The 25,607-nt window shown below is 48.9% G+C and overlaps 1 protein-coding gene across 1 annotated transcript in view; it reads right to left on the bottom strand.

The window, feature by feature from the left end:
* Nucleotides 1-10,622, bottom strand: part of LOC126547813 (nose resistant to fluoxetine protein 6-like) — a 47,596-nt gene extending 36,974 nt beyond the window's left edge. Inside the window, exon 1 of the mRNA XM_050195803.2 lies at nt 10,053-10,622. Coding sequence (XP_050051760.1) covers nt 10,053-10,305 — 253 coding nt within the window. The 5' untranslated portion in view covers nt 10,306-10,622. The remainder of the gene's footprint in view (nt 1-10,052) is intronic.
* Between the last annotated feature and the right edge of the window lie 14,985 nt (nt 10,623-25,607).

Raw genomic sequence — 25,607 nt, 5'->3', positions numbered from 1 at the left:
CGGTGTCCCTATCGTGTATCACATGCTGAACGTCGAGTCATCCAATCAGAAGTGGAGAAAATGCTCCGCAAAGCGGTCATCGAGCCATCAGCTAGCCCTTGGGCTTTGCCTGTCGTCCTTGTGAAAAAGAAAGATGGCACCTGGCGTTCTTGCGTCGGTTATCGCCACTTAAAGAAGGGGCGGTATAACGTAAAACTATTCCAAGCTTTTCTATTCCAATTCTGCAATCAGCCCACCGCGATTGGTCAAAAACTTTTTTGGACCACCCCCACTGCACCTGTCTGTCACGCGACGTCACGAAAACGGCGATACCTGCCCATCTGATATGACGTGTACACACTGATTATGCATAATTTGACTGAACAAAACAAAAATAGTGATTTCTGATTCGACGCCTTTTTTGCCATTAGCCCTCGGCTATTGGTCAAAAGTTTTTGGGCTGCACCCACTTCACCTGCCTCTCACGCGACGTCACAAAACCGCAAAAACTTACCACGTCAAAGCGACGCGTATGCGTTAAAGATGCATTAATATGCCGAACAAAACTGAATTTTCTTCTGAATAGCCGCAGGCTGCCCTGTTCCGAAAAGAATAAAAGATGGCTGCCGCCGATCGCCCCGGCACTGACTACTCGCCCCTGCCGGAAAGCATGGGTTTATTTGCGTGTAATAAACTTTTTGCGTGGCCGTGTAACGTTTTCGAGTACTTTCGGCACGTTTACGACCTCGTTCTGCCAACTCTTCTTTGATGAGGATCCGTTTTAGCGTCATACTTAAGCTTCCGTTGCATGCCGCCGCGATTGTCGACGAGCCACCGCAAGCTAAGTAAGAGAAAGCGGACCAATCGCAGATGCCGGCACCACCCCCTTCATCCGGTTATCGATGTTCAGTGCAGTGGCTCGGCCCCATCGAATCCCTCTCCACCTGAACATGCTCCTCGCCTTTTGTGAGTCAATTAGATAAGACAAGCAGCTCAGTGCAGGCAATGTTATGCTCAGGAGCTCAGGAGGCAAAGTGACCTCCTAGCATTTGATTGGTTTGTTCAGACAACCCTGCGGGTGACCGCCCGATGCTTGCGTCGGCGGTTACGCAAATTTGACGTCAGGAGATTGGAATAAAAACATATTGGAATAGTTTTACGTTATACGGCCCAAGATCATGCGAAAAGACGTCTACCCACTACCAAGCATCAATGACGCCTTGGACTGCTTGCACGGAGCTAAATACATCTCGTCCACCGATCTTCGATCCGGCTACTGGCAGATTTCAGTTGATGAAATGGACCGCGAGAAGACGGCCTTTATCATGCCGGATGGATTATATCAGTTCAAAGTCATGCCCTTTGGCCTATGCAATGCTCCTGCGACATTTGAACGTATGATGGACTCTCTTATGCGGGGCTATAAATGGACCACCTGTCTTTGTTACCTTGACGACGTTATTGTTTTTTCTCCTACATTCGGCAGCCACCTTACCCGACTCGCTGCAATTCTTGCGGTCTTCCGAAAAGCCGGCCTTCAACTGAATTCCACGAAGTGTCAATTGAGGCGCCGTCAGATCACCGTGTTGGGACACCTCGTTGACGCATCTGGTGTCCAACTAGACCGGAAAAAGTTCGCGCCGTTCTCAGTTTCCCTGTGCCACGTTCTGCTTCTAACGTGCGCTGCTTCATCGGCCTGCGTTCTTACTTTCGCCGTTTCGTCACAAACTTCACCGACGTTTCTCGGCCTTTGACAGATCTTCTAAAGAAGAACACGCCATTCTCATGGGGTCCGGAGCAGGCTCACGCTTTCGCCGCTCTCATCCTGTTTCTGACCGCCCCTCCCATACTTGCCCACTTTGATCTGTCTGCACCGACCGAAGTCCACACTGACGCAAGCGGCTATGGCATCGGCGCCGTTCTTGCCCGACACCAGAATGGTACCGAGTGCGTGAGAGCTTACGGCAGCCGCCTGCTGTCACCTGCCGAGAGAAATTACTCCATCACCGAGCGGCAGTGCTTGGCATTAGTTGGGGCTATCGCTAAGTTCCGGCCATATTTGTACGGCTGCACGTTTTCGGTCGTCACAGACCACCACGCACTCTGCTGGCTGTCTTCCTTGCAGGACCCGACAGGACGGCTTGGTCGCTGTGCTTTGCGGCTCCAGGAATTTTCATTTAGTGTCCATTACAAGACTAGACGCCTCCACAAGGACGATGACTGCCTCTCGCGTCACCCCGTGGATCATCCCGGTCCTGTTGCGCATGTTCCGAAGACCTGCGTGATGTCTTTGACTCGCATGACCAACATGAGCGCTGAACAACAACGCGACGCATCCTTACAGTCCACAATCGCCGGAGTGCAATTTGGCAGCACCGACGGCACGTGCTGCATGTTCGTGCTGCATGACGGCATCCTCTACCGCCACAATATCAACCCTGACGGCCCTGAGTTGCTCCTCGTCCTTCCTCGTCATCTGCGATCCGTCGTTCTCGAACAACTTCATGATGCACTGACCGCGGGGCACCTTGGAGTTTTGCGTACATACGACCGCGTACGACGCCAGTTCTGTCCGGTATCTACCGCTCTGTGCGTCGTTATGTCGCAACTTCCGAATTGTGTCAGCGCCGGAAGAAACCTCCCCTGGCACCTGTCGGACGACTCCATCCCTTTGAAGTTCACTCTGAACCGTTCTTTCGCGTAGGCCTTGACCTGCTTGGCCCTTTTCCGACAACGACTAGAGGGAACAAGTGGATCGCCGTCGCTACTGACTACTCGACACGCTACGCGATAACAAAGGCGTTGCCGACTAGTTGCGCAACTGACGTCGCCGATTTTCTCCTCCACGACGTCCTTCTCCAGCACGGTGCACCTCGACAGTTACTTACAGACCGCGGCCGCTCGTTCTTATCTCGAGTTGTCGACGACCTCCTCCGCTCTTGTGCCACTGAGCACAAGCTGTACACCGCCTACGACCCACAAACGAACGGTCTTACGGAACGTCTCAACCGAACAATCACAGAGATGCTGTCGATATACGTCTCCAACTATCACCGCGACTGGGAGGCCACGCTGGCTTACGTGACGTTCCCGTATAAGTCATTCCGACATGACCACCGCAGGATATTCACCTCTCTATCTCTTGTATGGTCGCGACCCCACACTGCCGTTTGACACCATCCTCCCTTCTATGCCACGTGTTGCAAAGGAGTACGCTCGTGAAGTCATCGATCGCGCTCACATGGCATGTCAAGTCGCCCGATCTCGGTTATTAGCCTCCCAGCATATACAAAAAGAACGTTACGACCGCTGCCATCGCGATGTTAAGTTCGCACCAGGTACTTGGGTGCTCATCTGGTCAGCATGTCGTCGGGTTGGCCTCTCCCAAGAGCTTCTCTCTCGCTACACAGGGCCTTATGAAGTCCTACGCCAAGTTAACGACGTAAATTACGAGATTTCGCCGCTACACTTTGATGCATCCTCAAGTCAGACGCCTGTTGATGTCGGGCACGTTTCGCGGCTGAAGCAATACTTCGCTGGCAATTATTCGCCTGCCATGCGCCGAGACGGCGCTTCGCCACCCGGGGGTCCTGTTACGGAAGGATGAAAGAAGAGAGAGGAAGAAGATCGGAGACACTGGCTGCTGCGTGTTGTTGGTGGTCAGCCATCTTAACCACTCTGACTCATCCTGTATATATATTGTAAATATAATTTTTCTATACTCGCAACGTCCCCGTAAGAGTATTTTGTTGATTTCGGCGTTTTCGAGGCTAATTGTTGCGCACTTTACGCATATTATACAATAACGTTTTATCTATAATGCATTGAACGCCTACAGTTACTTATGAACGTCTGTTTTGTTAGAAAAGCGAGCCTTCAGCTGCGCTGGCATTGATCGCTATCGAAGTGAGCTGTACTGCACGCAGACCTTGATTTGTGCAGAACCTTGCAGCATTCCCTACTAACGAAGGAGCATCAAAGCATAAGTGTTTACGAACACGTCCGAGTATGCTTTTAAACGTATCCAATAACACGACGTCTCACTCGACGCCATATGCACGCTCTACCTACCAATTTTATAGTTTTTATGAGTGGTATGCCGAGAGGTCTAACTAAATCACAGTTTCTCGAAGAAACGTCGCGGAGAAACTGCTTGTAAGCTTCAAAGCAAACGGTACGACAAGGGTCACTCGCGCCTGTTCGCGAACGAAAACTAAAAGGCGACTTGAAGACTCGGTCAGCGGAGCTAACTGTTCTGTAAAAAGGCTCGCTTCGCTCCTTCGGGTGAGTTAATTAGTGGATAGCTGTGTCAGATTGAATATCCCTGTGATTGCAAAATGTAGGAACAACAGTTTGAACACGGCCGCGTTCCCAGCAATCACGCAAGCGGATTGGTACTAGAGCGTAATTGCATCATTGGTCAATTTGCGATAAGCACACCGCTGTTTTAGCATCGCGTCGAAGCGCGCCGAATGGAACTTCGTCCTTTTTTTCTTTTTTCTTTTTGAAAGCGTGCATCAACTCTAGGGTAGCGGATGGCAGATGTTGCACCAACGATGGGCAAGCCTGTGTGCGAAAGCTGCGCTCACCCCAGGCGCACTCCACCGCAACACACATAACAGGAACGTTGATGTGAAGGAAGCGCGTATTTAGCTGTTCCTCTTGCATATGCCCGATGTGCCTTAAGTGGAGGCTGTAACTGAAGGTATCACCACTTGTTGCTGCGCTAGATGCTTCATACGCATTCCATTGTATTCCTACGCGAACCAAAGTAAAAAAAAGAAAAAGAAAGAAAAGGACACGGACAGGAAGCGCGTTCTTACCCGTCCTTGTCGTTTTTTCACTCTGGTTCGCGTCTTAACACATCAGAACAGGGCTAGAGGTGCCTGCGACATATTCCTTCATCTTTTTTACAGGTACGTTAGAGGTATCTGGCAGTTCTTTATGGAAGTACGTCCTAGGTATCTCGTTCGTTCCGCCGTGTTTCACGTCAAGACACGCAGAACTCATTTGCTTACTATGTTTATGAAGCTGATAAACTCAATCAAAATGATGAGAGAATTAAGGGTGCAAACGCAGGACGAGCTATATACAGAAAAGCACACAAGTTTCCGTTGGGAATAAAAAATACAGCTTAATGGAATTTCATCCGGCATTATGAGTATTATCGCCGTTCGGAGTCAGAAGTTCTAATAGGATCCCACGGTGTCGCAGTGTTGCATTATCTCTAACGATTAATACATGCAAAAATTTGGGTCGTATGAGAGGTGTGTTCGCAACACAATCATGCCCCTCACTGCGCTCAGCAACCTGTAAAAGCGGCTTTATAACAAGGCATAGAGGGAAGGAAAAAGAAAAAGATCAATCGGCAAATGACACAAACTGCGGCAACGACTGAACGAAGCTAGTGAAGTATAACTAACCATAAATTCAGCCTTGCAGGTTTTCTACACTTTTATTTTTATATTACGAAGAACGCAATAAATCTACTGATAAACCATGATATCTGTTAATTCTCGCATCGATGTCATCGAGAGCTTGCTTCTGTCGCGACAGAAACTGAGAAACGATAGCTTGACCTTGAATTGCAGTTTTGTTCCTTCACAGTCCTCCTCCCTTTTTGCTCGCCTTACTTTCGATCAAACGTTGAGATGGCTCCAATAGCGTAATGTTCCAGTCTATCATGATTTAGTGTTAGCGTTTCGCTTCTCTGTAAAGCGGCAACGAGGCAACTAGATGGGATGCGTATTTTAAATGTGCTTTCATAGGGGGCACAAATCAGCGTTGTCATATCCACTTAAAGACCAGTTTTTATTGCGATAGCAGTTATGTGGACACTCCAGGCCCATTTCCGCCGTCGCCGTCACCCGTCGCCGTCACCGTCGCCGTCGCCGTGATGTTCCGTATAAAGACCAAGGGCATTAAAATATTGGAGGACGCTTAAGCTTCGCCTTCAAGAGTGGAACGCGATAGCGTTCCCGTCGACCCGCCAAGGGGTGTAAGACATTGCGCTACGGCGCAGCGATCACTTATGAGGCGCTCCACATCGGACTTTGCACCCACCAATCACGCGGTGAGCGCCGAGCAGCGCAGCGTTCGGCGCGGCAACGAAACGTGCGCCTGAGCAAGCGGAACGAACCAAAGAACTCGGTGTCTCGGAGGGAGAAACGATCTACGCGAGCCAAACGTCGTGATCGGCACGGAAAGCCGGGCCGCGACGTGCCATGAAGGCCGACGCGATAATGAGGCTGACGCCTCGATGGGACCGTCCTCTATCTCGCTTGGGAGCCCCACGCAGACGCATGACTCCTCGGAAGCAGCTCGGCATACATCGCAGGGGCATCGCAGGGGACGCTTTCCCACCAGACGCGCTACGGCGCAGCGATCACGTCAGACGCGTCCCGCATCGGACGCTGCACCTAGGAATCGCGCTGTGAGCGAAAAGAGGAGCCACGTCGCTCAAACACGAGGGTTCGATTGACGAGTGAAGTTAGAAGGGGAGAGAGCGAGAAAACTTATTAAACGCAAGGGTAGTGGGGCATCCTCGCACCGGTCCCCGCACAGCCCGAAGGGGAGAAGCGGGCGAGTGGCGCGCCATGTGTCGGGGCAGCGCCGCAAATTGCGAGGAGGGGGTCTTCTGTGTTTGCCGCAAGATGGCTCTGCGTGTGCGCAGAGCGCAGAAGAAATGTAGCGGAAACGTACTTCGCTACTCGTGTAACTGCGACTTCTGTAAGTTACACGCTCATAATTACCGATATACACCGCAGTATAACTTTCTACGGCACGTTTCTAAAGCAACACCGCATTCACTGGAGGTGCTTTTGTACCGCTTTGAAGCATCGAACTCGTGGCTGAGTGGTAGCGTCTCTGTCTCACACTCAGGAGACACACTCAGGTTCAGGTTCTCACACACAGGTTCCATTCCCACCCGTCCCATCTTGCAAGTTGTTTTTTAATCATGAAGTGCCTCCCGGGATTTATCGCTCACGGCCAACGCCGCCTACACCGACGACACCGGCTTTTCTGCGACACGAGCTCCTTAACGCTATCGCGTTAAAATCGTCGCCGCGTGCCGTATGCTGTACGTGCGAGTGAAAGCGTGCGAGGGTAAGCTGGCGAACGCGGCTCAATCTAGCGTGTGCTAGCGAGGAAGGCGGGCTGCCAGAAGCGCGCTCGCTCCTGTCGTGCGCGAAAAGCGATTTGCGATGTTTGCAGAGTTCGCGTAGTGCCGGTTGCTTCGTACGTGCTGCGCTTTCAATGTTTTGTTCGCGTTAAAGCGAGAGATGCACGATGGTCATTTCGATCGCTGCTGCTGCCGCGATTTTTCACTCCAGCATTTTGACAGCTGCTTTCCGCGCTCATCGAGCGAGATGTGTTCATGTTTACCTGTGCGCGCGTGACACCGTGCTTGTTAATCCAGTTAAAACACGTTGACGGGCTAGTTGGTCGGAATACATGATAGATGTGTAAGCGCGACTGAACGAGGACGTAGAAAGAAATAGAGACACAGAGACAGCGCTGTCTCTATGTGTCTGTTTCTTTCTACGTCCTCGTTCCGTCGCGCTTACACATTATATCATTGTTCATTTAGTTAGTAAGCAAATCTTTACCATTTTATACGGTCGATAGAACCGCTATCCTTACTTCGTACAGCCATCTACAAATTTGTTATCGCAATCGATGCTTCGCATTTCGGGCGACACTACGACTTCTTTTGTCAGGTCCAGTACACGTGTTAGTTCTTTTTGATACAACAGATTTTTCTAAATGCATAATCACTCAGACCACGTTCCGGCGTTAATTGCAGTGTCATCAACGCGCGGCTGTTGCCGTAAGATGCCCGTGTCGAAAATAGAAACGAAATGAGTCGCATATGGTTGCCATTTTACCGACGCATTCTTAGACCCAGGGTCCGTGCTTTTTCGTCCTTCCTGCTATGCGGCCTCGGCGGAGTGCCGGTAAATCCAGACTAAGCTGGAAGCTTTTATCCTTCTTGCTTTTTTTGAACGGTCGTGTCATGTTTGTGAAGGATTGCACACCTTCCTCGTGTATAAACGCATTAAAGAAACAACCCAAGCTCTCACCCTTGTTCCCTCGGCCCTCTATACTTTCACATAGTACACAGGAAAATTATTTTCCAATTCCCATGCTCTAGTCTAACACAGCGCTCGGCAAATGTCTTTGCGCGTTAGCACGCGCAAAGACGTGCCGCGCCTTTCGCCATTAGAAAGTATTTTATGAATGCATGCAATGAATACTAATTGCCTGCTAGCACTTTCGAAGCTGCCGGCGCACCGCTGTGGAGTCGGGGGTTAATGCTGAGGCTCTTGAAATGATCGTTGAGGCGTAGAAATATTCAGAAACGACTATATGTTGGAAAGAATATCTGGCGGCCAATTACTCCAGATGTCCTATTTATGGATACAATAAAAATTACCTTGTTGGTCGCCAGGAACAAGTATCTTTCAAAAATTCAAATGTTGGCCACTATCTCCAAATGTACCCAGGCCAGACTCGATTATATAAGAGAGCAGCGAAATATAATGGAAGCCTTGAATCCGCGGCCGGAGTCCATCTCGGTCAGTGGGCGAGATGGGCGTTCGAGAAAGGTGCCTTCAAAGGTGACTCTTCAAAGCTGATGCACCGCGTCGGCGGCTTCCTGTACCCTTGAACATTGCTCACGGAAGCCTTTCTTCTTCTTTCTCAGATCCTTGAGGTCGTTGTCTCCATTTTTTGACGGTGTTTGGTGTGAGGGTGGTAATGGTAACCCAACATCGTGAAATGAGGGCACACGCGTGTCATCGTGTCCTCAGTTGGCTTTTTTTCTTTTTTATTCTCTCAGCCGAATCAATTCCGGGAAGAGGTTGTGTCCTCGAGAACGTCCATAGACGCACATAGGGCGCCCACATGTGGCGCCCAGAACAATTTCCACAGGTGGCAGCCAGAAAATGCTGACCATGCCAACGAAACCTTATAACTACGAAAAACTTCAGTCGGGCAATTCGATGTTGTTTGCGCAAACAAGCTTTCGAAGTGAATTTGGACGTACACACTCCTTATGCGAGCCCTTGACTCCTGAAGAAAGCCAAATGCCTCACTGGCAGCGCCTACGTATATTTGTCGGCGGGCGACCGGCAGCTACAGCCGAGCTATGCCGTAGCCGAGGAGTGGGGCGCTCAACTATGAGGACATGGCTTTGATGAAGCGAAAAAATACAAATTTTGCACACCGTTAACTCCCAGGGCTCGTAGTTGTGATTTCGTCTATTCCCGCCAGTGCTGCTTTATCGATGAGCCTTTGGGTTAATGGCCTCTGGCGGTCACGCTAGAATTAACAACACAAACCTGCCCGGTACGTTTATGCTCTAGCGCGCAACCCCAGATATCGAGAACCGCATCTCTCTGCGTCGCTTCAAGAAACTACAAGGGGCAGACTATCGCTGTAGTTCTACTTTTCTTTTTAAGCTGTCTGTAAAAGTTGTCTGTCCTGTCCTGATTTATCGCTTTTGAATACATACATTGTCGTTGACCTGTTGCTCAGCGCGTTATGCGAGTGGAAATGCCGCGGACGTGGCACTGAGAGCGTCACAACCGGTTGCATGAACTTAGTGCCGTTCAAACAGGTGAAGGTCAAGTTACGAGGGAAACGAGATTTTGATTGGTGGACGTCAAAGGAAGGCAAGGTTCAGCGCGGAGAAAGAAAGGGCACCCACGTGCTACCCGTTCTTTCTCATGCGCGATCTCCATTTTCGCTCCGTCAAGGCACTCAATTAAGTGAAGCACTAAAACAGAATGTGTTACTCCAAGCATCAAATAAGAAAAAAAGAGAAAAAGAAATGTAAGCATGCGCGACAAAGTGGTCACAACAAGATGGGAGCTTCAATTGTTGTTCAACAGTGGATGAACAAGTGAAACCTTAGCCAGGAGCCAACGTTTCAACAAGGGTACCTGTCTTCGCGAGAGTCTAAAAGTAGTCTCCAGGCTACGCCTTCCCCTGTTCTCCCACTTTCCAGCAGGCACAGAATGACCAGGCAATGCTTATAAAATAAAATCATTCGTGCGGGTTTTACTCACTTCGATAGGCCCACGCTTTGTGTTGCCGCAGTCCTGAGAACGTCTTCAGTAGACTCGACGAGCAGTCCACGGATAACTCGGGGCTCGTCACGAGCTCCGAGACAATGGGAAAGAACTTTTTGATCACCACTTGCCCGATGTCTCGCAGGTCCTCCTCGTAGTTCCTCGTGGCACTCTCTTGACTCCACACACCGAGTACGAGAACGCTGAAAACCAGCGCTGTCAGAGTGGCTCTCCTCCCTGATGCGTGCATGTTGTACAGCTTTCTAGAGTGAAATTCTCCGCTTGCAATAGAGAATAAAGTATTCGAAATGAGTACTGGAGATAAATCTATGCGAGGACCAGCTCGTGCAGCATGAGGCGATCGCTTCCAGCCACGTTGCCCCTCGAGTGGTGCGGCGTCCGCGGTGTGGGCTGGCGTGCGAACACCCGCGGCTCACGGCGACAGACACATTACTTTTGTTCCGGCCTCTTGGAGCGTCAGGGAGCGGACAAGTATGACGCCGATGTGATTCCTCGCTTTCCAAAGAATCCGCATCCACGCGCGCGCCCTCCGCTTAATTGGTGTGAGTTGCCGGCCTCCTGACTTAGTGGAGAGCCACCTTTTACAGCGTCGAGTTGTTTGAGAGGGTTTTTATCCCAACCAGCGCACAGCGCCAAGGCGGTATGCTCTGCATGGAGCGAACGCACCGTCACTTTCACTCTTGGTGCACTGGCTGTGTGTACGTAGTGGTCACCTTGACCTGGGGGTACTTTCCACTACCGCAAAAACTCGTTTCAGCGAGCACCTGTGAATGCGTTATTTACTGGCGCGTTTCGTAAGCGGCCAAGAGCTATCGAAGTGTTCATTCGCCCTCAACACATATTTCACCTTTCACCTCTTTCATCTTTGATTACTTGATTGATTGAGGGCGTTTATCTTTATTTTTTCAACGCAATATATGAGTTCCTAGGAGTTATCTGCGCGAGATAAAAGAAGACAAAAAAAAAGGTAATAATGTTGAAAAGAGTGTGTGCTCTTCCAAGGACATGTATACGTCATTTGTCGTTTTGCGTAACATTACTTCTTGCAGCAGCGCCTGACAGGTTGCTTCGCTCTGCATGGTTATACAGAAACTAATGATCATCTTGAGGAATCTTGATGCTGCAGATTTCCTTGAAGAGGCTAATTTCTTTTTCTCGAAACAATATGTATAAACTGTTGATTTAGTACTTCGGTGTTTTAATAGAACGATGCCACCATAACGACGTTACAAAATGTCTCTGTGATTGACATACACCATTTATTCTTGTCTGATGCGTTTTCTTCTGGGTAACTTTCATTGCTTCATTTATAAACGTACAGAAGTCAATGCGATATATTTTAATTTTTATGTGAATTGAACACGTACAAGCGTCCAAGGGTAAGAATTTTTTTTTTTTTTGCTCACATCATTTTTTTCTTTGTAGCACTAAAAAAAAAAAATAGAAGTTTCGCCAGACATGTGAAAAAGAGAGAGAATGGAAGAGACCAATCGAGTGATAGATAGGGCAATACCATACACAGTATAACTTACTGTGGGCATTTGTATCGCCAGGTGAAAAATATGTACTTTAAAACGGACTGAAGTTCATCGGATGTCGTCGTCCTATCCGAAAACAAGGAAATTTAGTCCGAAGGGGCGCCAAACCTGAGGCAAAGGCGAGTTGGACGACCTGACTTCAGCCCGAGTACGAGGTACGGTCTTTTGGTTCATACTCTTCAGTGACACATTCCTACATCCTGAATTTTCCTGTGCAGTAATATGTATTTCTTAAACGTGGGATAAGCACAATATATTTGCAGCAAGGACAAATAATTTGCATCTTTGGCCAGTGCCACTTAGCCTACTTTTCCTAATACAAAAAATCTAAAGCTGCAGATAGGCTATTGTTTACTGAGAATAAACGTTGCAAAGTCTCTCTTTCCTTTTTTTTTTGGGGGGGGGGGGTAGGGAGTGAGGGGGGGGGGGGGGCGGGGTTCTAATGGCTCCGCTAACTGCTCCGCGAACGCTGCTCGGAAGTGCCAGCAACAGTTGTCGCTATAAGGATATTTATGTTCTCTAAATCGCTGTTTCCAGAAATAACCTATTTAATTCTTTTCTGGGGGCGGGCGGTACGGCCGCAGATTCAGAAAGCCGTTTGCTCACCGCGAGGGCTTTCAAGAACAGGCGTCAACAAACCGCCGTGGTAAATCAGACGATTGCAAATACATGGGCCGATCACAAACTGACATCCCGAACTGCAGGCTCTGTTGCCGCTCAAGATCTGGACGTTGCGTCGAAATGCCCACTAGAGGTGTGCAGAAAACTTGACGAAAGCATTCACTGCAACAGTGTATAACCCATACGCTTCGAACGTAAGCTGCGTTACCAGGATGGTAGTGCTACTCGCGGTGCGGTGTTAATTGCAACTCACGCATTAGCGAAAAGAAGGAAACATTATTTACATCGTTCCTTCTCACAGGCCCATCAAACTGATTCGGCACAGAAGCAGCAAAGGTAGGAAATGATCACGCACAGTCGACTTGGTTAGTCCCTGAGCTAACGTGCGTCCCACAACTATATAGACTGCCAGAGGCGCCATGCTTCACACAAATGATAGTACGTCGCATCCGCAGATGCGTAGCTGGTATACAGCCACGTCCGATCCCGGTGAGCAGCGGACATAACGTCGCGGTTGCAAGGGCTATACCCTTCCCTGCACCTCCACCTCCCCCGTGGCACGCTGGAGAGGTCGATCGCAACGCAACCTTCACACTCTCACGCACCTGCGTTCAGCGTACCATTGGTTCTTTGCACTGACTCCCTTTTCCTCTTCCGCACACAGCGCAGACACGCGCACACTTACTACGCTTACTTACGTTAGCCCACAGCGCAAGGCCGGCCGCTTAAGACAGAGGGAAGGCAGAGAGAAAGGGGAAAGAGGCTGCGCGGCCACTGAAGGTTGTGTTTAACACCGCGTCTCTGATTTCATTTTCGCGCAGAGAATGGAGCACACAAAAACACCGCGCAAATTGGACATGGATTTTTCGCGCATAAGCGCCCGACCCCGTTACGAGGGAAACAACGGAGAAGGCGGGGATGAGAAAGCGCTATTTAGAAACGTAAACCACCCGCGACAGGTTGGCTTCTCAATACGCGTGTTGTGAAGAACAAAAATAATAATAGTAGGAAAAGAAAATCCCCTCGGGCGTAGTTGGCAAGAAAGGCGCTTGGTAATGACCCGAAAAGGAAAGCGCGGCTTTCTCCCGACTCCTGTAAAAGCCACGGCTCACGCGATGCGGGGATCGCGCGAGAAGATAAAGTTGTTGCCTGCTCGCTAGGAATCCAGCGTTTTGTTTGTAACCAAAAGCTCGACGAGTGTAGCTCTGAGCACCTTGGAAATAAGTTTTCAGCTAAGAGCTTGTTTGATTATATCAAAAACAAACCACACGTAAACGACATATCAGGTAATTGCATAATAACATTAAGGAAAAAAAGCAATGTTCGGGGCACGTATGTGTGACATTCTCGATCGACGCTAACGAAGAGCATATTGCATTCGACAACTTCGTCTGTATCCCTGCACTTGCTTTGTCTGCAATTCGCAGTAATTGGGCTTGTGCACCTGTATATACTGCATATCGTGGCAGGAAATTATTAGGAAGTTATTGGAAATAACTAGGAATAATTGGAGGTGACTGAGCCATCTCACTCGGTATTTTGCGCCTGTCATGCCACCGCTCCATATATCGACAGAAAGCGTTAGGCGGCGCTGATATTTGGAACCGACTGCAACCATCGAGGGGAAAAAAAAAAAAAAAACTAGGAGGGAGCATTACATCACGCTGCCCTATTTTGCAAGCCAACTCTCCGTGAAGCCATCCCCTTCGCTTTTTTTTGCCCTCAGAAAATCGGCCCAAGGTCACGCTGCTCGGCTGACTTACCCATGCAGTGAGCTTGGTTCGTGGCAGGTTTCAATCGGCACGCACTTCTTCAAGTGTCTTGCGAACCACTCTGTAAGGCATGGGGAGATGGTATACTCTACTCCTCACATTTAAGAGTTGGGGAAAGGAAGCAGTACCTCATCCCCCCCCCCCCCCCTCCACCCGGTAGGTACGCCTATGATCCTAGTTCATTCCTTCCTCTATGGCTGCAACACTGTAATGAACGCACCATGAAAACTATTTTTTTTATCCTTTTCACTACCTTTGCTACAACTAGCTCCTCTTTTTCTCTTGCTGACACTTTTACATTCCTCTCCGGCCTTTTTGTAGTTTTTTCTTGGTTTTTCTTCTACAAGACCGGTTTCGTGCATTAAAGACGCCTCTGCTTACTGTGAAGATCATCGGCGCTTGCGCAGTATTCAGCCATTTCCTCTGGCCAAATCATTGTAGGCAGCAAGAACTCCAGGCATCAGGTGAACCTGTCGGTTTTCTTTTCAATAAACTCTCTCCCTTTATATTGTTACGTGTGGAAAGACACAGACGAAAGAGGCTATTTACAGGCTATTTACACTGGAGCCAAACATCCAGGCCGACACTCGCTTGCGCCAAGGCACAGACCAACTTCGTCGTTCTCGCGGCGGCTCGTCTCTTGAGCATCTCTCGATAATATCGTAATACTACCCCCCCGGCGGCAAAAGCGCCGTCATGGTGCTGTTAAATATCCAAGGCGCGTGGAGAGTTGCAGGGCTTGAGTCGGGCGACGTGGACAATGTCACTGGTTGTCACAGCGGAGGACGTAGTGGGCGTGGCTAGAACGATTTCATAGGTGACATCGGTCACTTGGCGGAGCACGCGATATGGGCCTGTGCAAGAGGAAAGCAGTTTTTCACAAAGGCCAACTTTACGCGATAGTGACCAAAGCAACACGAGGGTGCCGGGCACAAGATGGACATCACGGTTAAAAAAAAATTAAATTATGGGGTTTTACGTGCCAAAACCACTTTCTGATTATGAGGCACGCCGTAGTGGAGGACTCCGGAAATTTCGACCACCAGGGGTTCTTTAACGTGCACCTAAATCTAAGTACACGGGTGTTTTCGCATTTCGCCGCCATCGAAATGCGGCCGCCGAGGCCGGGATTCGATCCCGCGACCTCGTGCTCAGCAGCCTAACACCATAGTCACTGAGCAACCACGGCGGGTGGACATCACGGTGACGGAGGTCGTAGCGTTGCTTCTGTTTGTCTTGAAACACTTGTAGACGAGCGCGCGCAAGTTGACGAGCATGGTCAGCACGGGCGATTGCATCACGGGCATAATCGCTAGTTGAAGCTGTGGTGGACGCAGGCCCAGTGTCTGGTGGTAGTTTCGGTTCTCGGCCATACAAGAGGTAAAACGGGGAAAAGCCAGCAGTTTCGAGACGAAAAGAGTTGTACGCAAAGGTAATGTAAGGTAGAGCCAGGTCTCAGTCACGGTGGTCGTCTGAAACGTATTTCGATAGCATGTCACCAAGGGTGCGGTTCAAACGCTCAGTGAGGCCGTTCGTTTGAGGGTGGTAGGAGGCGGTAAATTTATGCTGTATTGAGCAGGCACGCATGATGTCGTCAATGACTTTGGCCAAAAACGTACGGTCATGGTCTGTTAGCAATTTACGCGGAGCACTGCGCATCAAAATGATATGTAGAAGGAAGTCCGCAACAGCAGTTGCGCAACTGGTCGGAAAAGCGCGGGTTACGGTGTAGCGGGTTGCGTAGTCCACCGCGACTGCAACCCACTTGTTTCCTGATGTAGATTCCGGAAATGGGCCGAGAAGGTCTAAGCCGACACGATGGAAAGGCTCGGCAGGGATGTCGAGCGGCTGCAGGTAACCAGCAGGGAGCTCGGAAGGCTTCTTGCGTCGTTGGCAAAGTTCACAAGCGGCGACGTAACGTCGTACGGAACGGGCAAGGCCCGGCCAGAAAAAACAGCGACGTACACGCTCATATAGGTTCAAGATACGCCGAGGTGTCCTGCCGTTGGTGCGTCGTGAAGCTCTTCTAGAACGGTTGAGCGGAGGTGTTTAGGTATGGCAAGTAGGAACTCAGAGCCGTCTGGATGAAGGTTACGACGGTACAGAGTACCGTCGCGGAGGACGAAGAGGCGTATAAAGTAGGATCGGCCGGATAGTGTTCAAAACGGTCGATGAGTGCTCTGATGTAGGCGTCACGACGTTGCTCGTCGGCGAAATGAGGCAGCTGTGATACAGAGAATACGCAAGCAGCACTGGCAATATTGGTGGAGTCAGAGTCATCAACATGGCAACGCGACAAGCTGTCAGCGTCTTGGTGCAGGTGGCCAGACTTGTACACCACGGAATATGAAAATTCTTCTAGCCTCAAAGCACATCGACCAAGCCGGCCTGTAGGATCTTTTAGCGATGAGAGCCAGCAGAGAGCGTGATGGTCAGTGGCTACGGAAAAAGGGCGACCGTAAAGGTAAGGACGGAACTTCGCAACCGCCCAGACAACAGCAAGGCATTCTCGTTCCGTAATGGAATAGTTGCTCTCCGATGGTGCTAAGAGCCGGCTCGCATAAGCAATAACGTGATCCTGGCCACGCTGACGCTGGGCTATGAGGGCACCTACGCCATGACATCTGGCATCTGTACGCAATTCTTTAGGGGTATCAGGGTCGAAGTGGGCGAGAATGGGTGGTGAGGCTAGAAGAGTGAAAAGACGAGAGAAGGCGGCGGCTTCTGAAGTACCCCACGAGAATTGTACGCCTTTCTTCAAAAGATTAGTTAGGGGTCTAGCAATTGTCGCAAAATCTTGAACAAAACGACGAAAGTACGAGCATAGCCCTACAAAACTTCGAGTGTCTGCGGCTGTCTTCAGAACCGGAAAGTCTCTGACAGCGTGAGTTTTGTCTGGATCAGGCTTTACTCCGGAAGCGTCAACGAGATGGCCCAGAAGATTAATTTGGTGGTGGTCAAAACGACATTTGGACGAGTTAAGTGGCAGCGTCGCCTTTCGAAATACATCAAGTATAGTTGTTAGACGCTCAAGGTGAGTGTCGAACGTTGGCGAGAAGACGATGATGTCGTCGACGTAGCAGAGGCATGTGGACCATTTGAAACCTTGGAGCAAGGAGTCCATCATACGCTCAAAGGTGGCAGGGGCGTTGCATAATCCAAACGGCATTACTTTAAATTGGTATAGCCCGTCAGGTGTGAAGAACGTGGTTTTTTCTCTGTCCATATTGTCAACAGCAATCTGCCAGTATCCAGAACGAAGATCAATAGAAGAGAAATAGGTGAAGAAATAGCCGTTGCAGAGGCGGTCTCATCACCGGGAGGCATGGTGACAAGCTCTATGTACCGACCACTTCGGAGTTCTGTGGCGAGGACGGGGATAACTAACCTCCACCAGAATGTTGCGTGTGAAAAGACACAGACGAAAGGGGCTATTTACGGGCTATTTACACTCGAGCCAGACAGCCAGGCCGACTCTCGCTCGCGCCAAGGCACAGACCAACTTCGTCGTCGTTCTCGCGGCGGCTCCTCTCTTGAGCATCTCTCGATAATATCGTAATAATATCATTAAGGGCTTCAAATTGAATTGCATTTTTATTTAGATTAGCGACATGATGTACGGGTTATCCTGCAGGTGTGAGTCCCGCGAAATCCCGTGCGGCATGTATCACTGCCTCTATTCATCATGACCAAGAAAAGTGTAGTGAGCTTATTCCAATGATATTTTATTGCCGTAGTTCATCAGCGGTCCGAGCCCTACCTACCGGCTTCGGCCGGCCATAGACGACGGACAAAAACAAAGAAATAGAATCGAGCAGAAGGAATTGATCCTTACATACCGACCCACGTGTCACATGGTGCGCACCATGTTCGACAGATTATGACTACTGAATGAAGTCACCATTTCATTTCGCTTTGTTCCTACGCGAACAGTGGTCAATGACGGACGCATTACGATGGGGCTTCTTCTGGGTGACATTCAGACGTCAAACGAAGCACACGATTTTTCTTTTTTTTTTTGCTATACAGGCTGTTCAAAATTAAGATTTATGGTTTTCTTAAAATTAGGCACTGGGAAGCACGCGAAGACCACCTCTGCAGATAAGTTATGTGGCCAGGGGGACACAAAGTGACATTATAGTTATCGCTGTCTGCAGCCGAATTAACTAAAATTGAATAATTAACTTTTATTGATTGCAGCAAGTGTGCAGGTTTGTACTCAACTGTTTGAGGCAGTCGTGTTTCTACACAGTTTCACTTGGAAGAATTCTTCTAGCATGTCTATGCTCCGAGATATACGACTCCAAATTTTGATTGTCGTTCGCACAATTACGCATGCAAGAGAGTGAGGATCGGCGCAAAGCTCCTCCCTGGTGTGACGCGGCTGTTGCGTGCGGCGTTTGGTTTGACAACAGGGAGGAGTCATAAGCAAAGATGATAACTGTTCCCCTTCCCCTCTCGGCTGGCGAAATCAAGATATGATAGCGCGGTGTGCCGTGCACTTGTTGCTCTTGATTTCAACAAAACTTGCAATACTTGGAAATCAGGACCATGCCTGCTCGTCTAGTAACCATTACGCAGGCGCACTGCCCTGCGGCTTCTCCGTTCGCGCCATTATCTCGGCGTGGCAGCTGCCGCCATTGTTACAGGCTGCGCGGTCGCGTGTTACGACAGCGGTTCCGGGTTCTTCGATTTTTATTTCGGCCGCCGAGAGGGGAAGGTGGAGAGTTATCATCTCTGCCAATGCCTCCCCCCCCCCCCCCCCCCCCCGTTGCCAGACTAAAAGCCGCACGCAACAGCCGCGTCACATCAGGGAGGAGCTTTGCGCCGATGCTCACTCTCTTGCATGCGTAATTGTGCGAACGACAATCAGAATTTGGAGTTGGATATCTCGGAGCACAGACACACTAGAAGAAGTCTTCCAACTGATACTGTGTAGCAACACGACTGCCTCTAACTTTTCAATGAAAACGTTCCCACTTGCTGCAGTAAAAAAAAAAGTTAATTATCCAGTTTTAGTTAATTGGGCTGCTGACAGCGATAATTATCATCTCACTTTGTGCCCCCCTGGCCACAGAAGTTATTTTCACAGGTGGTCTTTGTGTACCTCCCAGTGTCTAATTTTAAGAAAACCATAAAGCTTCATTTTGAACACCCTCTTTATAGAGCGCTGGACTTACACGCCTCCATCTGTGATTGGCGGACCAACTCGCTTTCGAATAGCTTAGACAAATGGCCTGTGAACGAGAGTAGAAGAGTATTGCATTGTCTGAACGAATATCCGCGAGAGAGAAAGAGCTATGCAAATGCACTGTGCACATGTTCTGAGCACGAGCCCAGAACCGATGGCCATTGTAGAGTCGTTGGGAAACACATCGCTTTCGGCTTTCGTTGGTATAGGCTGCAGGTCGACCACAAGATTGCGTAGTGTAGCTCAATATTGCACCTGCCAATCGCCAATTCTTTTGGCCAGCGGAACCCGCTGCAATGTGTGTTCTCACTCGCGAATGCTTTCACCACGCACGCATTCATGAACTCGAGGCCGGTCTGCCGACTTCATTGTTGCATTGCATCAGAGGCCTACAGCGCACATCAGTCGGTAATTATAGTATAAGCGAGGCAGCTTCCATAACGCCTTTCTTTTTAATTTCTTAAATGCAGCTTGCGCAAATGTCGCGGGACGAGTTGCGTAGTGTATATATATGGATACATCTTAAAGAAGTTAGCATGAGATTTAACGCGGGTTAGCTTTGCTTGCGGCCATTGCAACCTGACGGGAATGTGGGGAAGTTATGACCGGCTCATGTTACCCAAGTATGAATGTACGGTTCTCGTTGCTGCTGCCCATTTACAAAACTAATTCCAAAGTGAGAAAGAAAGAAAGAGCAGCGGGAAACAAAACGAAAACGCCGATTTATATACTGTAGTGCAAAGTCACGCGCACTGAGTGAGTACATTTGTTGCCTCGTTTTTCGGTCTCGTAAAATTGGCGCCGTCTTCCTGATACGACAGAGCTCTTACTGTTAAGAAAATGACTAGTAATTGACAAACCACCACACACATTAAAAAAAAAAAAAGATAAGGCAATATCGTCTAATGTACGGGACAGCGGCGAAGGGCCCATTATTATCAGCCTCTTGCACAGTGGTTGAAGCATCACTTTGCAGATGAGAAAAAAAAAAAAAATTGTGGTTTTACGTGTCAGAGCCATTACCGATGAGAAGGTAGGTGAGATTAGGTGCAACTCAGGTTGAAGTGCCTTTTATTTCTTGAAATCTTTATAAATATAATAATTCATTATTGTCGCGGCCACGGGGCGTTGATTATTATCGGGTAGCTACATAGGACCTACGACAGGAACCTGCGCCGCCAACACGAATGCGGCTCGAAATTCTTTGTAGCAGCTATCGCTGTAGCTGTTAAGCACGTGACTCCAGTTCTGGCTAAACCACTTTTTCACGTAAACTTGCTTCGAGCATCCACGAACTTGGAAATTATTCCAAAACAGCGCGCAATACGCGTAGGAAAAGAAAGCGAGTAACGAGGTCAAGGCGAGGCAGAGAAAGCGATCGCAAGACGTGTGCCCTTAGGTTTTCTCTTTTCTTCTTTTCCCATGAATCAGCAACCTTAGAAATAAGCCGAGCATTTCGCACGAACGCAGATTAGTACACACTACACGAAACAACGCGTCGCCGCTTCCACGCGCTGGTACTTCGTGCAAGATCGCCTGCATTCATACTTAGAACTACGAGATTAATTCCAATCTTGAGAGCAGGATAGAGATGTAACAGCGACAACGACGAGTACGAGTAATCCGTACATGTGACGACCCCTTTCTTTGTCGCTCGGCGCTGACACGTTTTTCCTACTCCATTTCGCAAAACTGGTGTTACGAGCTAGTCATCAGCAACCATGGTTTCCTTTTCCTGCAGTAAAATACGCCTACCAAAACTGCGCGGTCATTGTTTTCGTGAGAGGAGGCACCATGTTACACAGAAAAAAAAAAACAATATAGCAAGAAAAAAAAATGTGATAAAGAGGAATGACGGATCTTTTAAGTAATTGCGCTCATTCTTGCAGGGCTTAGCCACGTGCTCGCTTCCTCCAACGATAATGACATTCAGTAGGGCTTAACAAGTAGGCTAAGATCCGGAAGGCCGATTATATACGCCTAATAGAGGAGTCAAGTTGTTACCGTCTTTCCACGGACGAGTTAGCTCCTTTGAAGCGACATTTGAAGGAAGCGAACCGTTGCGCCTACGCAACCCTTTGTTTTGACGGCCGCGTTTAGAGCCCGTTCTCGCGCGCGTGTGCGAGAACAGAAAGCAAAAAGAATAGAAAAAAAAAACGAGTGCCCTCCTCTGCAATCTCATTTGCCATGCACGAATCTCCGACGAGCACAACATGTTGCGCAATTATCGCTTTCCGCGATTTGTTTCGTACGCAGTTAGCTTCACGCTCTCTCATCAGCCCCCACCCCCCTTTCCTCTCTCTGTTCCTCCCTCCTCGTTTGCGCGATCGTATTACCATACATTCATGGCCTTTGGTCACACCAGGAAGCGTAGCCGTGAGTTTTTTGTCACGCGGTTTTGCTAAGACGCATTCAATGCCTCGCGGCAGCCTGTGAAGGCCACTCGAATACGCGAACCAACTACCTATAGTCAGTTACGCGTAACCTTTGGGGCTCATGCGGTAGACTAGTCAAAGCAGACAATAATTATCTATTTTTTATAGCAAGAAAAGCAATATGTAAAAAAAAACAAGAACAAAGCTGTATCTGCATATTGAGCGAACTGAGGCGTTTCGTTGCGTGTAGTTAGCGCTCATAAACGAGGCAGACAGCTAAGGCCGTCTGCTTATCCCAGGGACGAATTAAAGCTTAACAATATTTTGCAACCTGCGATTAAAGTCACTCGCCTTAAAGGGCCCCTCACCAGGTCTGGCCATGTTGAGCAGACAAGTGCAGAGCATACGTTGCTCGATAACGATCGCGTCTGCAACATATTACATTGCTACGCGCCGCCGAAAGACCTGAAATTTCAAACCAAACGCAGTTTTTCCTTCTCCACGCGGCCGCCGCGCTCCAAGCCGGAGGATGACGTACACGTGCTAGTGCGCCTACGTACACGTGTTTACACTGTGACATCGCTCGTGCTGACACGCGACTTCGAGAATTATTCAAGGCAACATCTATTATTTGTGTAATATGTTGCTAGAATGGACGAATTAAAGCTTAGAGAAATAGTAAAACACACAAACCGTATGTCTGCTTGTATTTTGTTTTACTTCGCACCGCAGCAAGAGAGTTGTACTTCCGTCTCATCTGTTCCCACGTCATGTAGTCGCGCGCGCACATACCGAAACTATGTCATTTTCTACCGTGTTCCAGCGCGGAATCATTCTCTGTGATCCGCTTGTGTCTGCCTCGGTATTCGTGTAGCACTGACTTATACCGCTAGTTGTGTACCGTCGTGCACATCGCGCAAAATCGTGCACTGCGCGAAACTAGACAATCACAACAGCTCGCGCGCGATGCCCTCAGCGGAAGTGAACCGCGCCGCAACAAAGCGAGGAGAAAAAATATAATGAAGGTGGGGCCTGTGACATATGCGTCACGCGGTCCTCGAGGTCCAGTATGGGAGAACGCAGGGAAGGAATTTCGCTTGCGGAGGCTAGACGGGGCAAGTGGAAAGAGTGTCTCACTTGGCAGTGGAGCTCACCTGCTGAAATCATGGGTTCGCGGCACTGAAATATTTCTATCTCTACTATTAATGAGCCGATTTGAAAACTTTTTGCAGGAGAATGCTCCCTAAAGGGTACGTAACAAGTTCCAGCGTATAACCAAATTTGCTTTGGGGCCTGGTGAGGGGCCCTTGAAAGAATAGCGTAAATGGCTTGTTTTCGCCGTAGGCGTACGTTGTGGCGCGTTGAGCATTGCAAGGAGAAGGCACACGGTGGCGGTTTCAACGTCTGCATGTCGGCAGTTGAAGTGATGCTCATTGCTGGTGCGCGTGCGTCTACTCTAGACGGTTGATATTGCAGGCCCATTTATTTCTTTTTTTCTGTACAAGACACGTAGGAGCAAAACACACATCATGGCCTATACACCAACTAACCATACATACGCGTAGAAATAAAGAAAGGTCAGCAGAAAAAGGCGCAGATTGACGCAGCTTTAAAATCTTTTTTTGTCTTTAGCAAAACTTAATGCGTAACGTTGATAACGTAGTCATGTACAATATAGAAGTTCAGATCGAACGACAAAAACTATGGGTAGTGAAGATAAGGCCACTATTGGACGCTAAGGCAATAATTATACTAAATAACTACATATATACCAGACGTTCCAAAGGGTGAACTGCCCATAACCAAATAAATATTTAACTCTATGACACCCTTATGCTCAACAAGTACTTACAACAGTGTCGTACCAACTAGTTCTTGAGTTGGAGGGGTGATGCCACAAGCCCATTAGGAACCACTAAACTATAATACTTTATCCGGACGCGTATTCCGACCTTAAGTCAAAAACATCAACGCTGCTTTTGTGTTTTCAGAGATGGTTAGACGGCCCCAAGGAACTCCGAATGTTGCAAGTGGCGCAAGCTGAAAATTATTTTGGCGGGAACCGTTCCTCGGTAGCCTCCTCGGCAGTGCAGGCATGCAAGACGCACCGCGGCGAGGTACGTAAGGCAATACTTGTTGCCCAAGCAGGAGATACGTAACAAAAAAGCATTACTTACGTATCCGCTGTTCTAAATCGAAACTTGGCATCATTGGTTGGTTGTTTTGTTGGATTTGCAGGTGCGCAGCCGTCACTGCCAGCTTTCAAAAGTGGGGAATGGGGGCGGGGGCAAAATGGCCTACTTTGCCCCTCCCCCCCTTTTTTTTGACAGTAGAGGGCACAAGTGCACCCCCCCCCCCCCCGCCCCATGCCGACTCTCCCCTCCAACGGTAAATACGCCTATGTCTTAAGAGAAGTTTGTGAAATGCAAATGAGGATAATCGCAAAGATCTTGAAATATGTTCACGCGGCAGGAACCTGTGATCACGACGTCGCATTCCGGCTTCGGGTGGTGCGGTGGCGTGTGCGGTGTGGGAGAAGAGAGGGTGCCTTAGCCATCGGGCTTTTAAGGGATGACACAAAAGAATAGATTAATTAAATGACAAAAAATGTGCCCATAAACTCGGATATAGCAATGTGTCATTCCACTCACAGCCACATTGTTAGAAACGCTAAAAAAGAAACTTTCGGTAGAAAAATGACCAAAGTAAGGGTCCTCCTCCGAGGCAAGAAAAAAGCTATATTTTATTAAGCTATATACGTTAGAGGGCAATTTAGCTCCATTTTCTCGTTGCTTGTGAGTCGTGACTTGGTACGGCTTTCACAAAGAGCTATTCGTTCCTCATCAGGATGAGTGAAACACCTCCACGCGACAGTTGCGCGTGTGATCAGTCTATACTGTCTCTTCTGCATCTGTCCCCGCCATGCCAACGAGCGCCTTCTACACAGCACCATGTTAGATCATGTGGATTCTGGGACACTATTCACAAAAAAGCTCATGCGCTAAAATTGTTCGTAAGAGGAAATTCCAGCTACTCCTGGTGCTGACATATTATTAGCGAGGGTACACATGATCGGCCAATGACAAGAGAACTTACGAACGAAAAGCTGTGTTAGTTCGGCTCCTGGATCATTCTCGGTTACAAAAAATACTTCAACGCGGGCCACAAGCCTCACAAGCCCAAAGTGATACGTGTGTTACTGCAGTTCCTGAAGTAGACGGACCCCACTGAGCGACTGTGGTTTCGATGTGCCCCTCTGAACGAAGTGCTTTCTCTGATTTCCTTCTTTCTCTTCATTCTTCAACCAGCTTCCCCCTGTGTTGCGTAGCTAACCGGACGTGCCTTTGGTTGTTGGAAATAATAATTTATATTTAAATCAAGTTAATTTACTGACATAGACATAAATGTTCAGACGGGGCAATGACGAGAAATTTCTTAGTGTGCCGTTTCCAACGTTTCATGCTATTGAAACTGAGCGAAACACTGCGAAGCGTGCGCCGCCCAGTATACTGTGCGTACATAAAAATGCAACTTTCTCCTTTCCGTGTTTTAATATTTTCCTTTCTTTTATATTTCTCCTTTCTAGCTGCTGCCTACTGTCTGCTGGCTGCTGCTGTCTTGCACATTGGGCCCACCCTGGCTATAGTGCAAAACCAGTCGTCTGGGGCGGCAGCTGATCTGTTACGTAAGCGCAGACAAAATATCCAACACTAATACGCATTCGTCGTCAAGCCGTGAACGTAATTCCGTCGTCGTCATTTCGTAGCCTTCACTCTGGCGTCGTCATTCAATCGTTGTCGTCATGCCTTGGTCATTAGGCCATCGTCATCGTCCCGTCATCGTCACTCTGGCGCCGTCCTCCCGTCGTCGTCAATCGATCGTCGCAGTGACCTCGTCATTATGGCGTCATCATTTTCTCGTTCTCACGCCATTGTCGCCAAGCTGTCGTCGTCAGGCAGTCACCATCATTTCGTCGTCATCTTTCTGTCGCCGTCAATCCGGCGTCATCATGCCGTTGTTGTCGTGCTGTCGTT

This window comes from Dermacentor andersoni, chromosome 1, assembly GCF_023375885.2.
Source record: "Dermacentor andersoni chromosome 1, qqDerAnde1_hic_scaffold, whole genome shotgun sequence".
Classification (NCBI taxonomy): Eukaryota; Metazoa; Arthropoda; class Arachnida; order Ixodida; family Ixodidae; genus Dermacentor; species Dermacentor andersoni.
The sequence above is the reverse complement of the archived record's forward strand: the minus strand, read 5'-3'. Positions and strand labels throughout refer to the sequence as shown.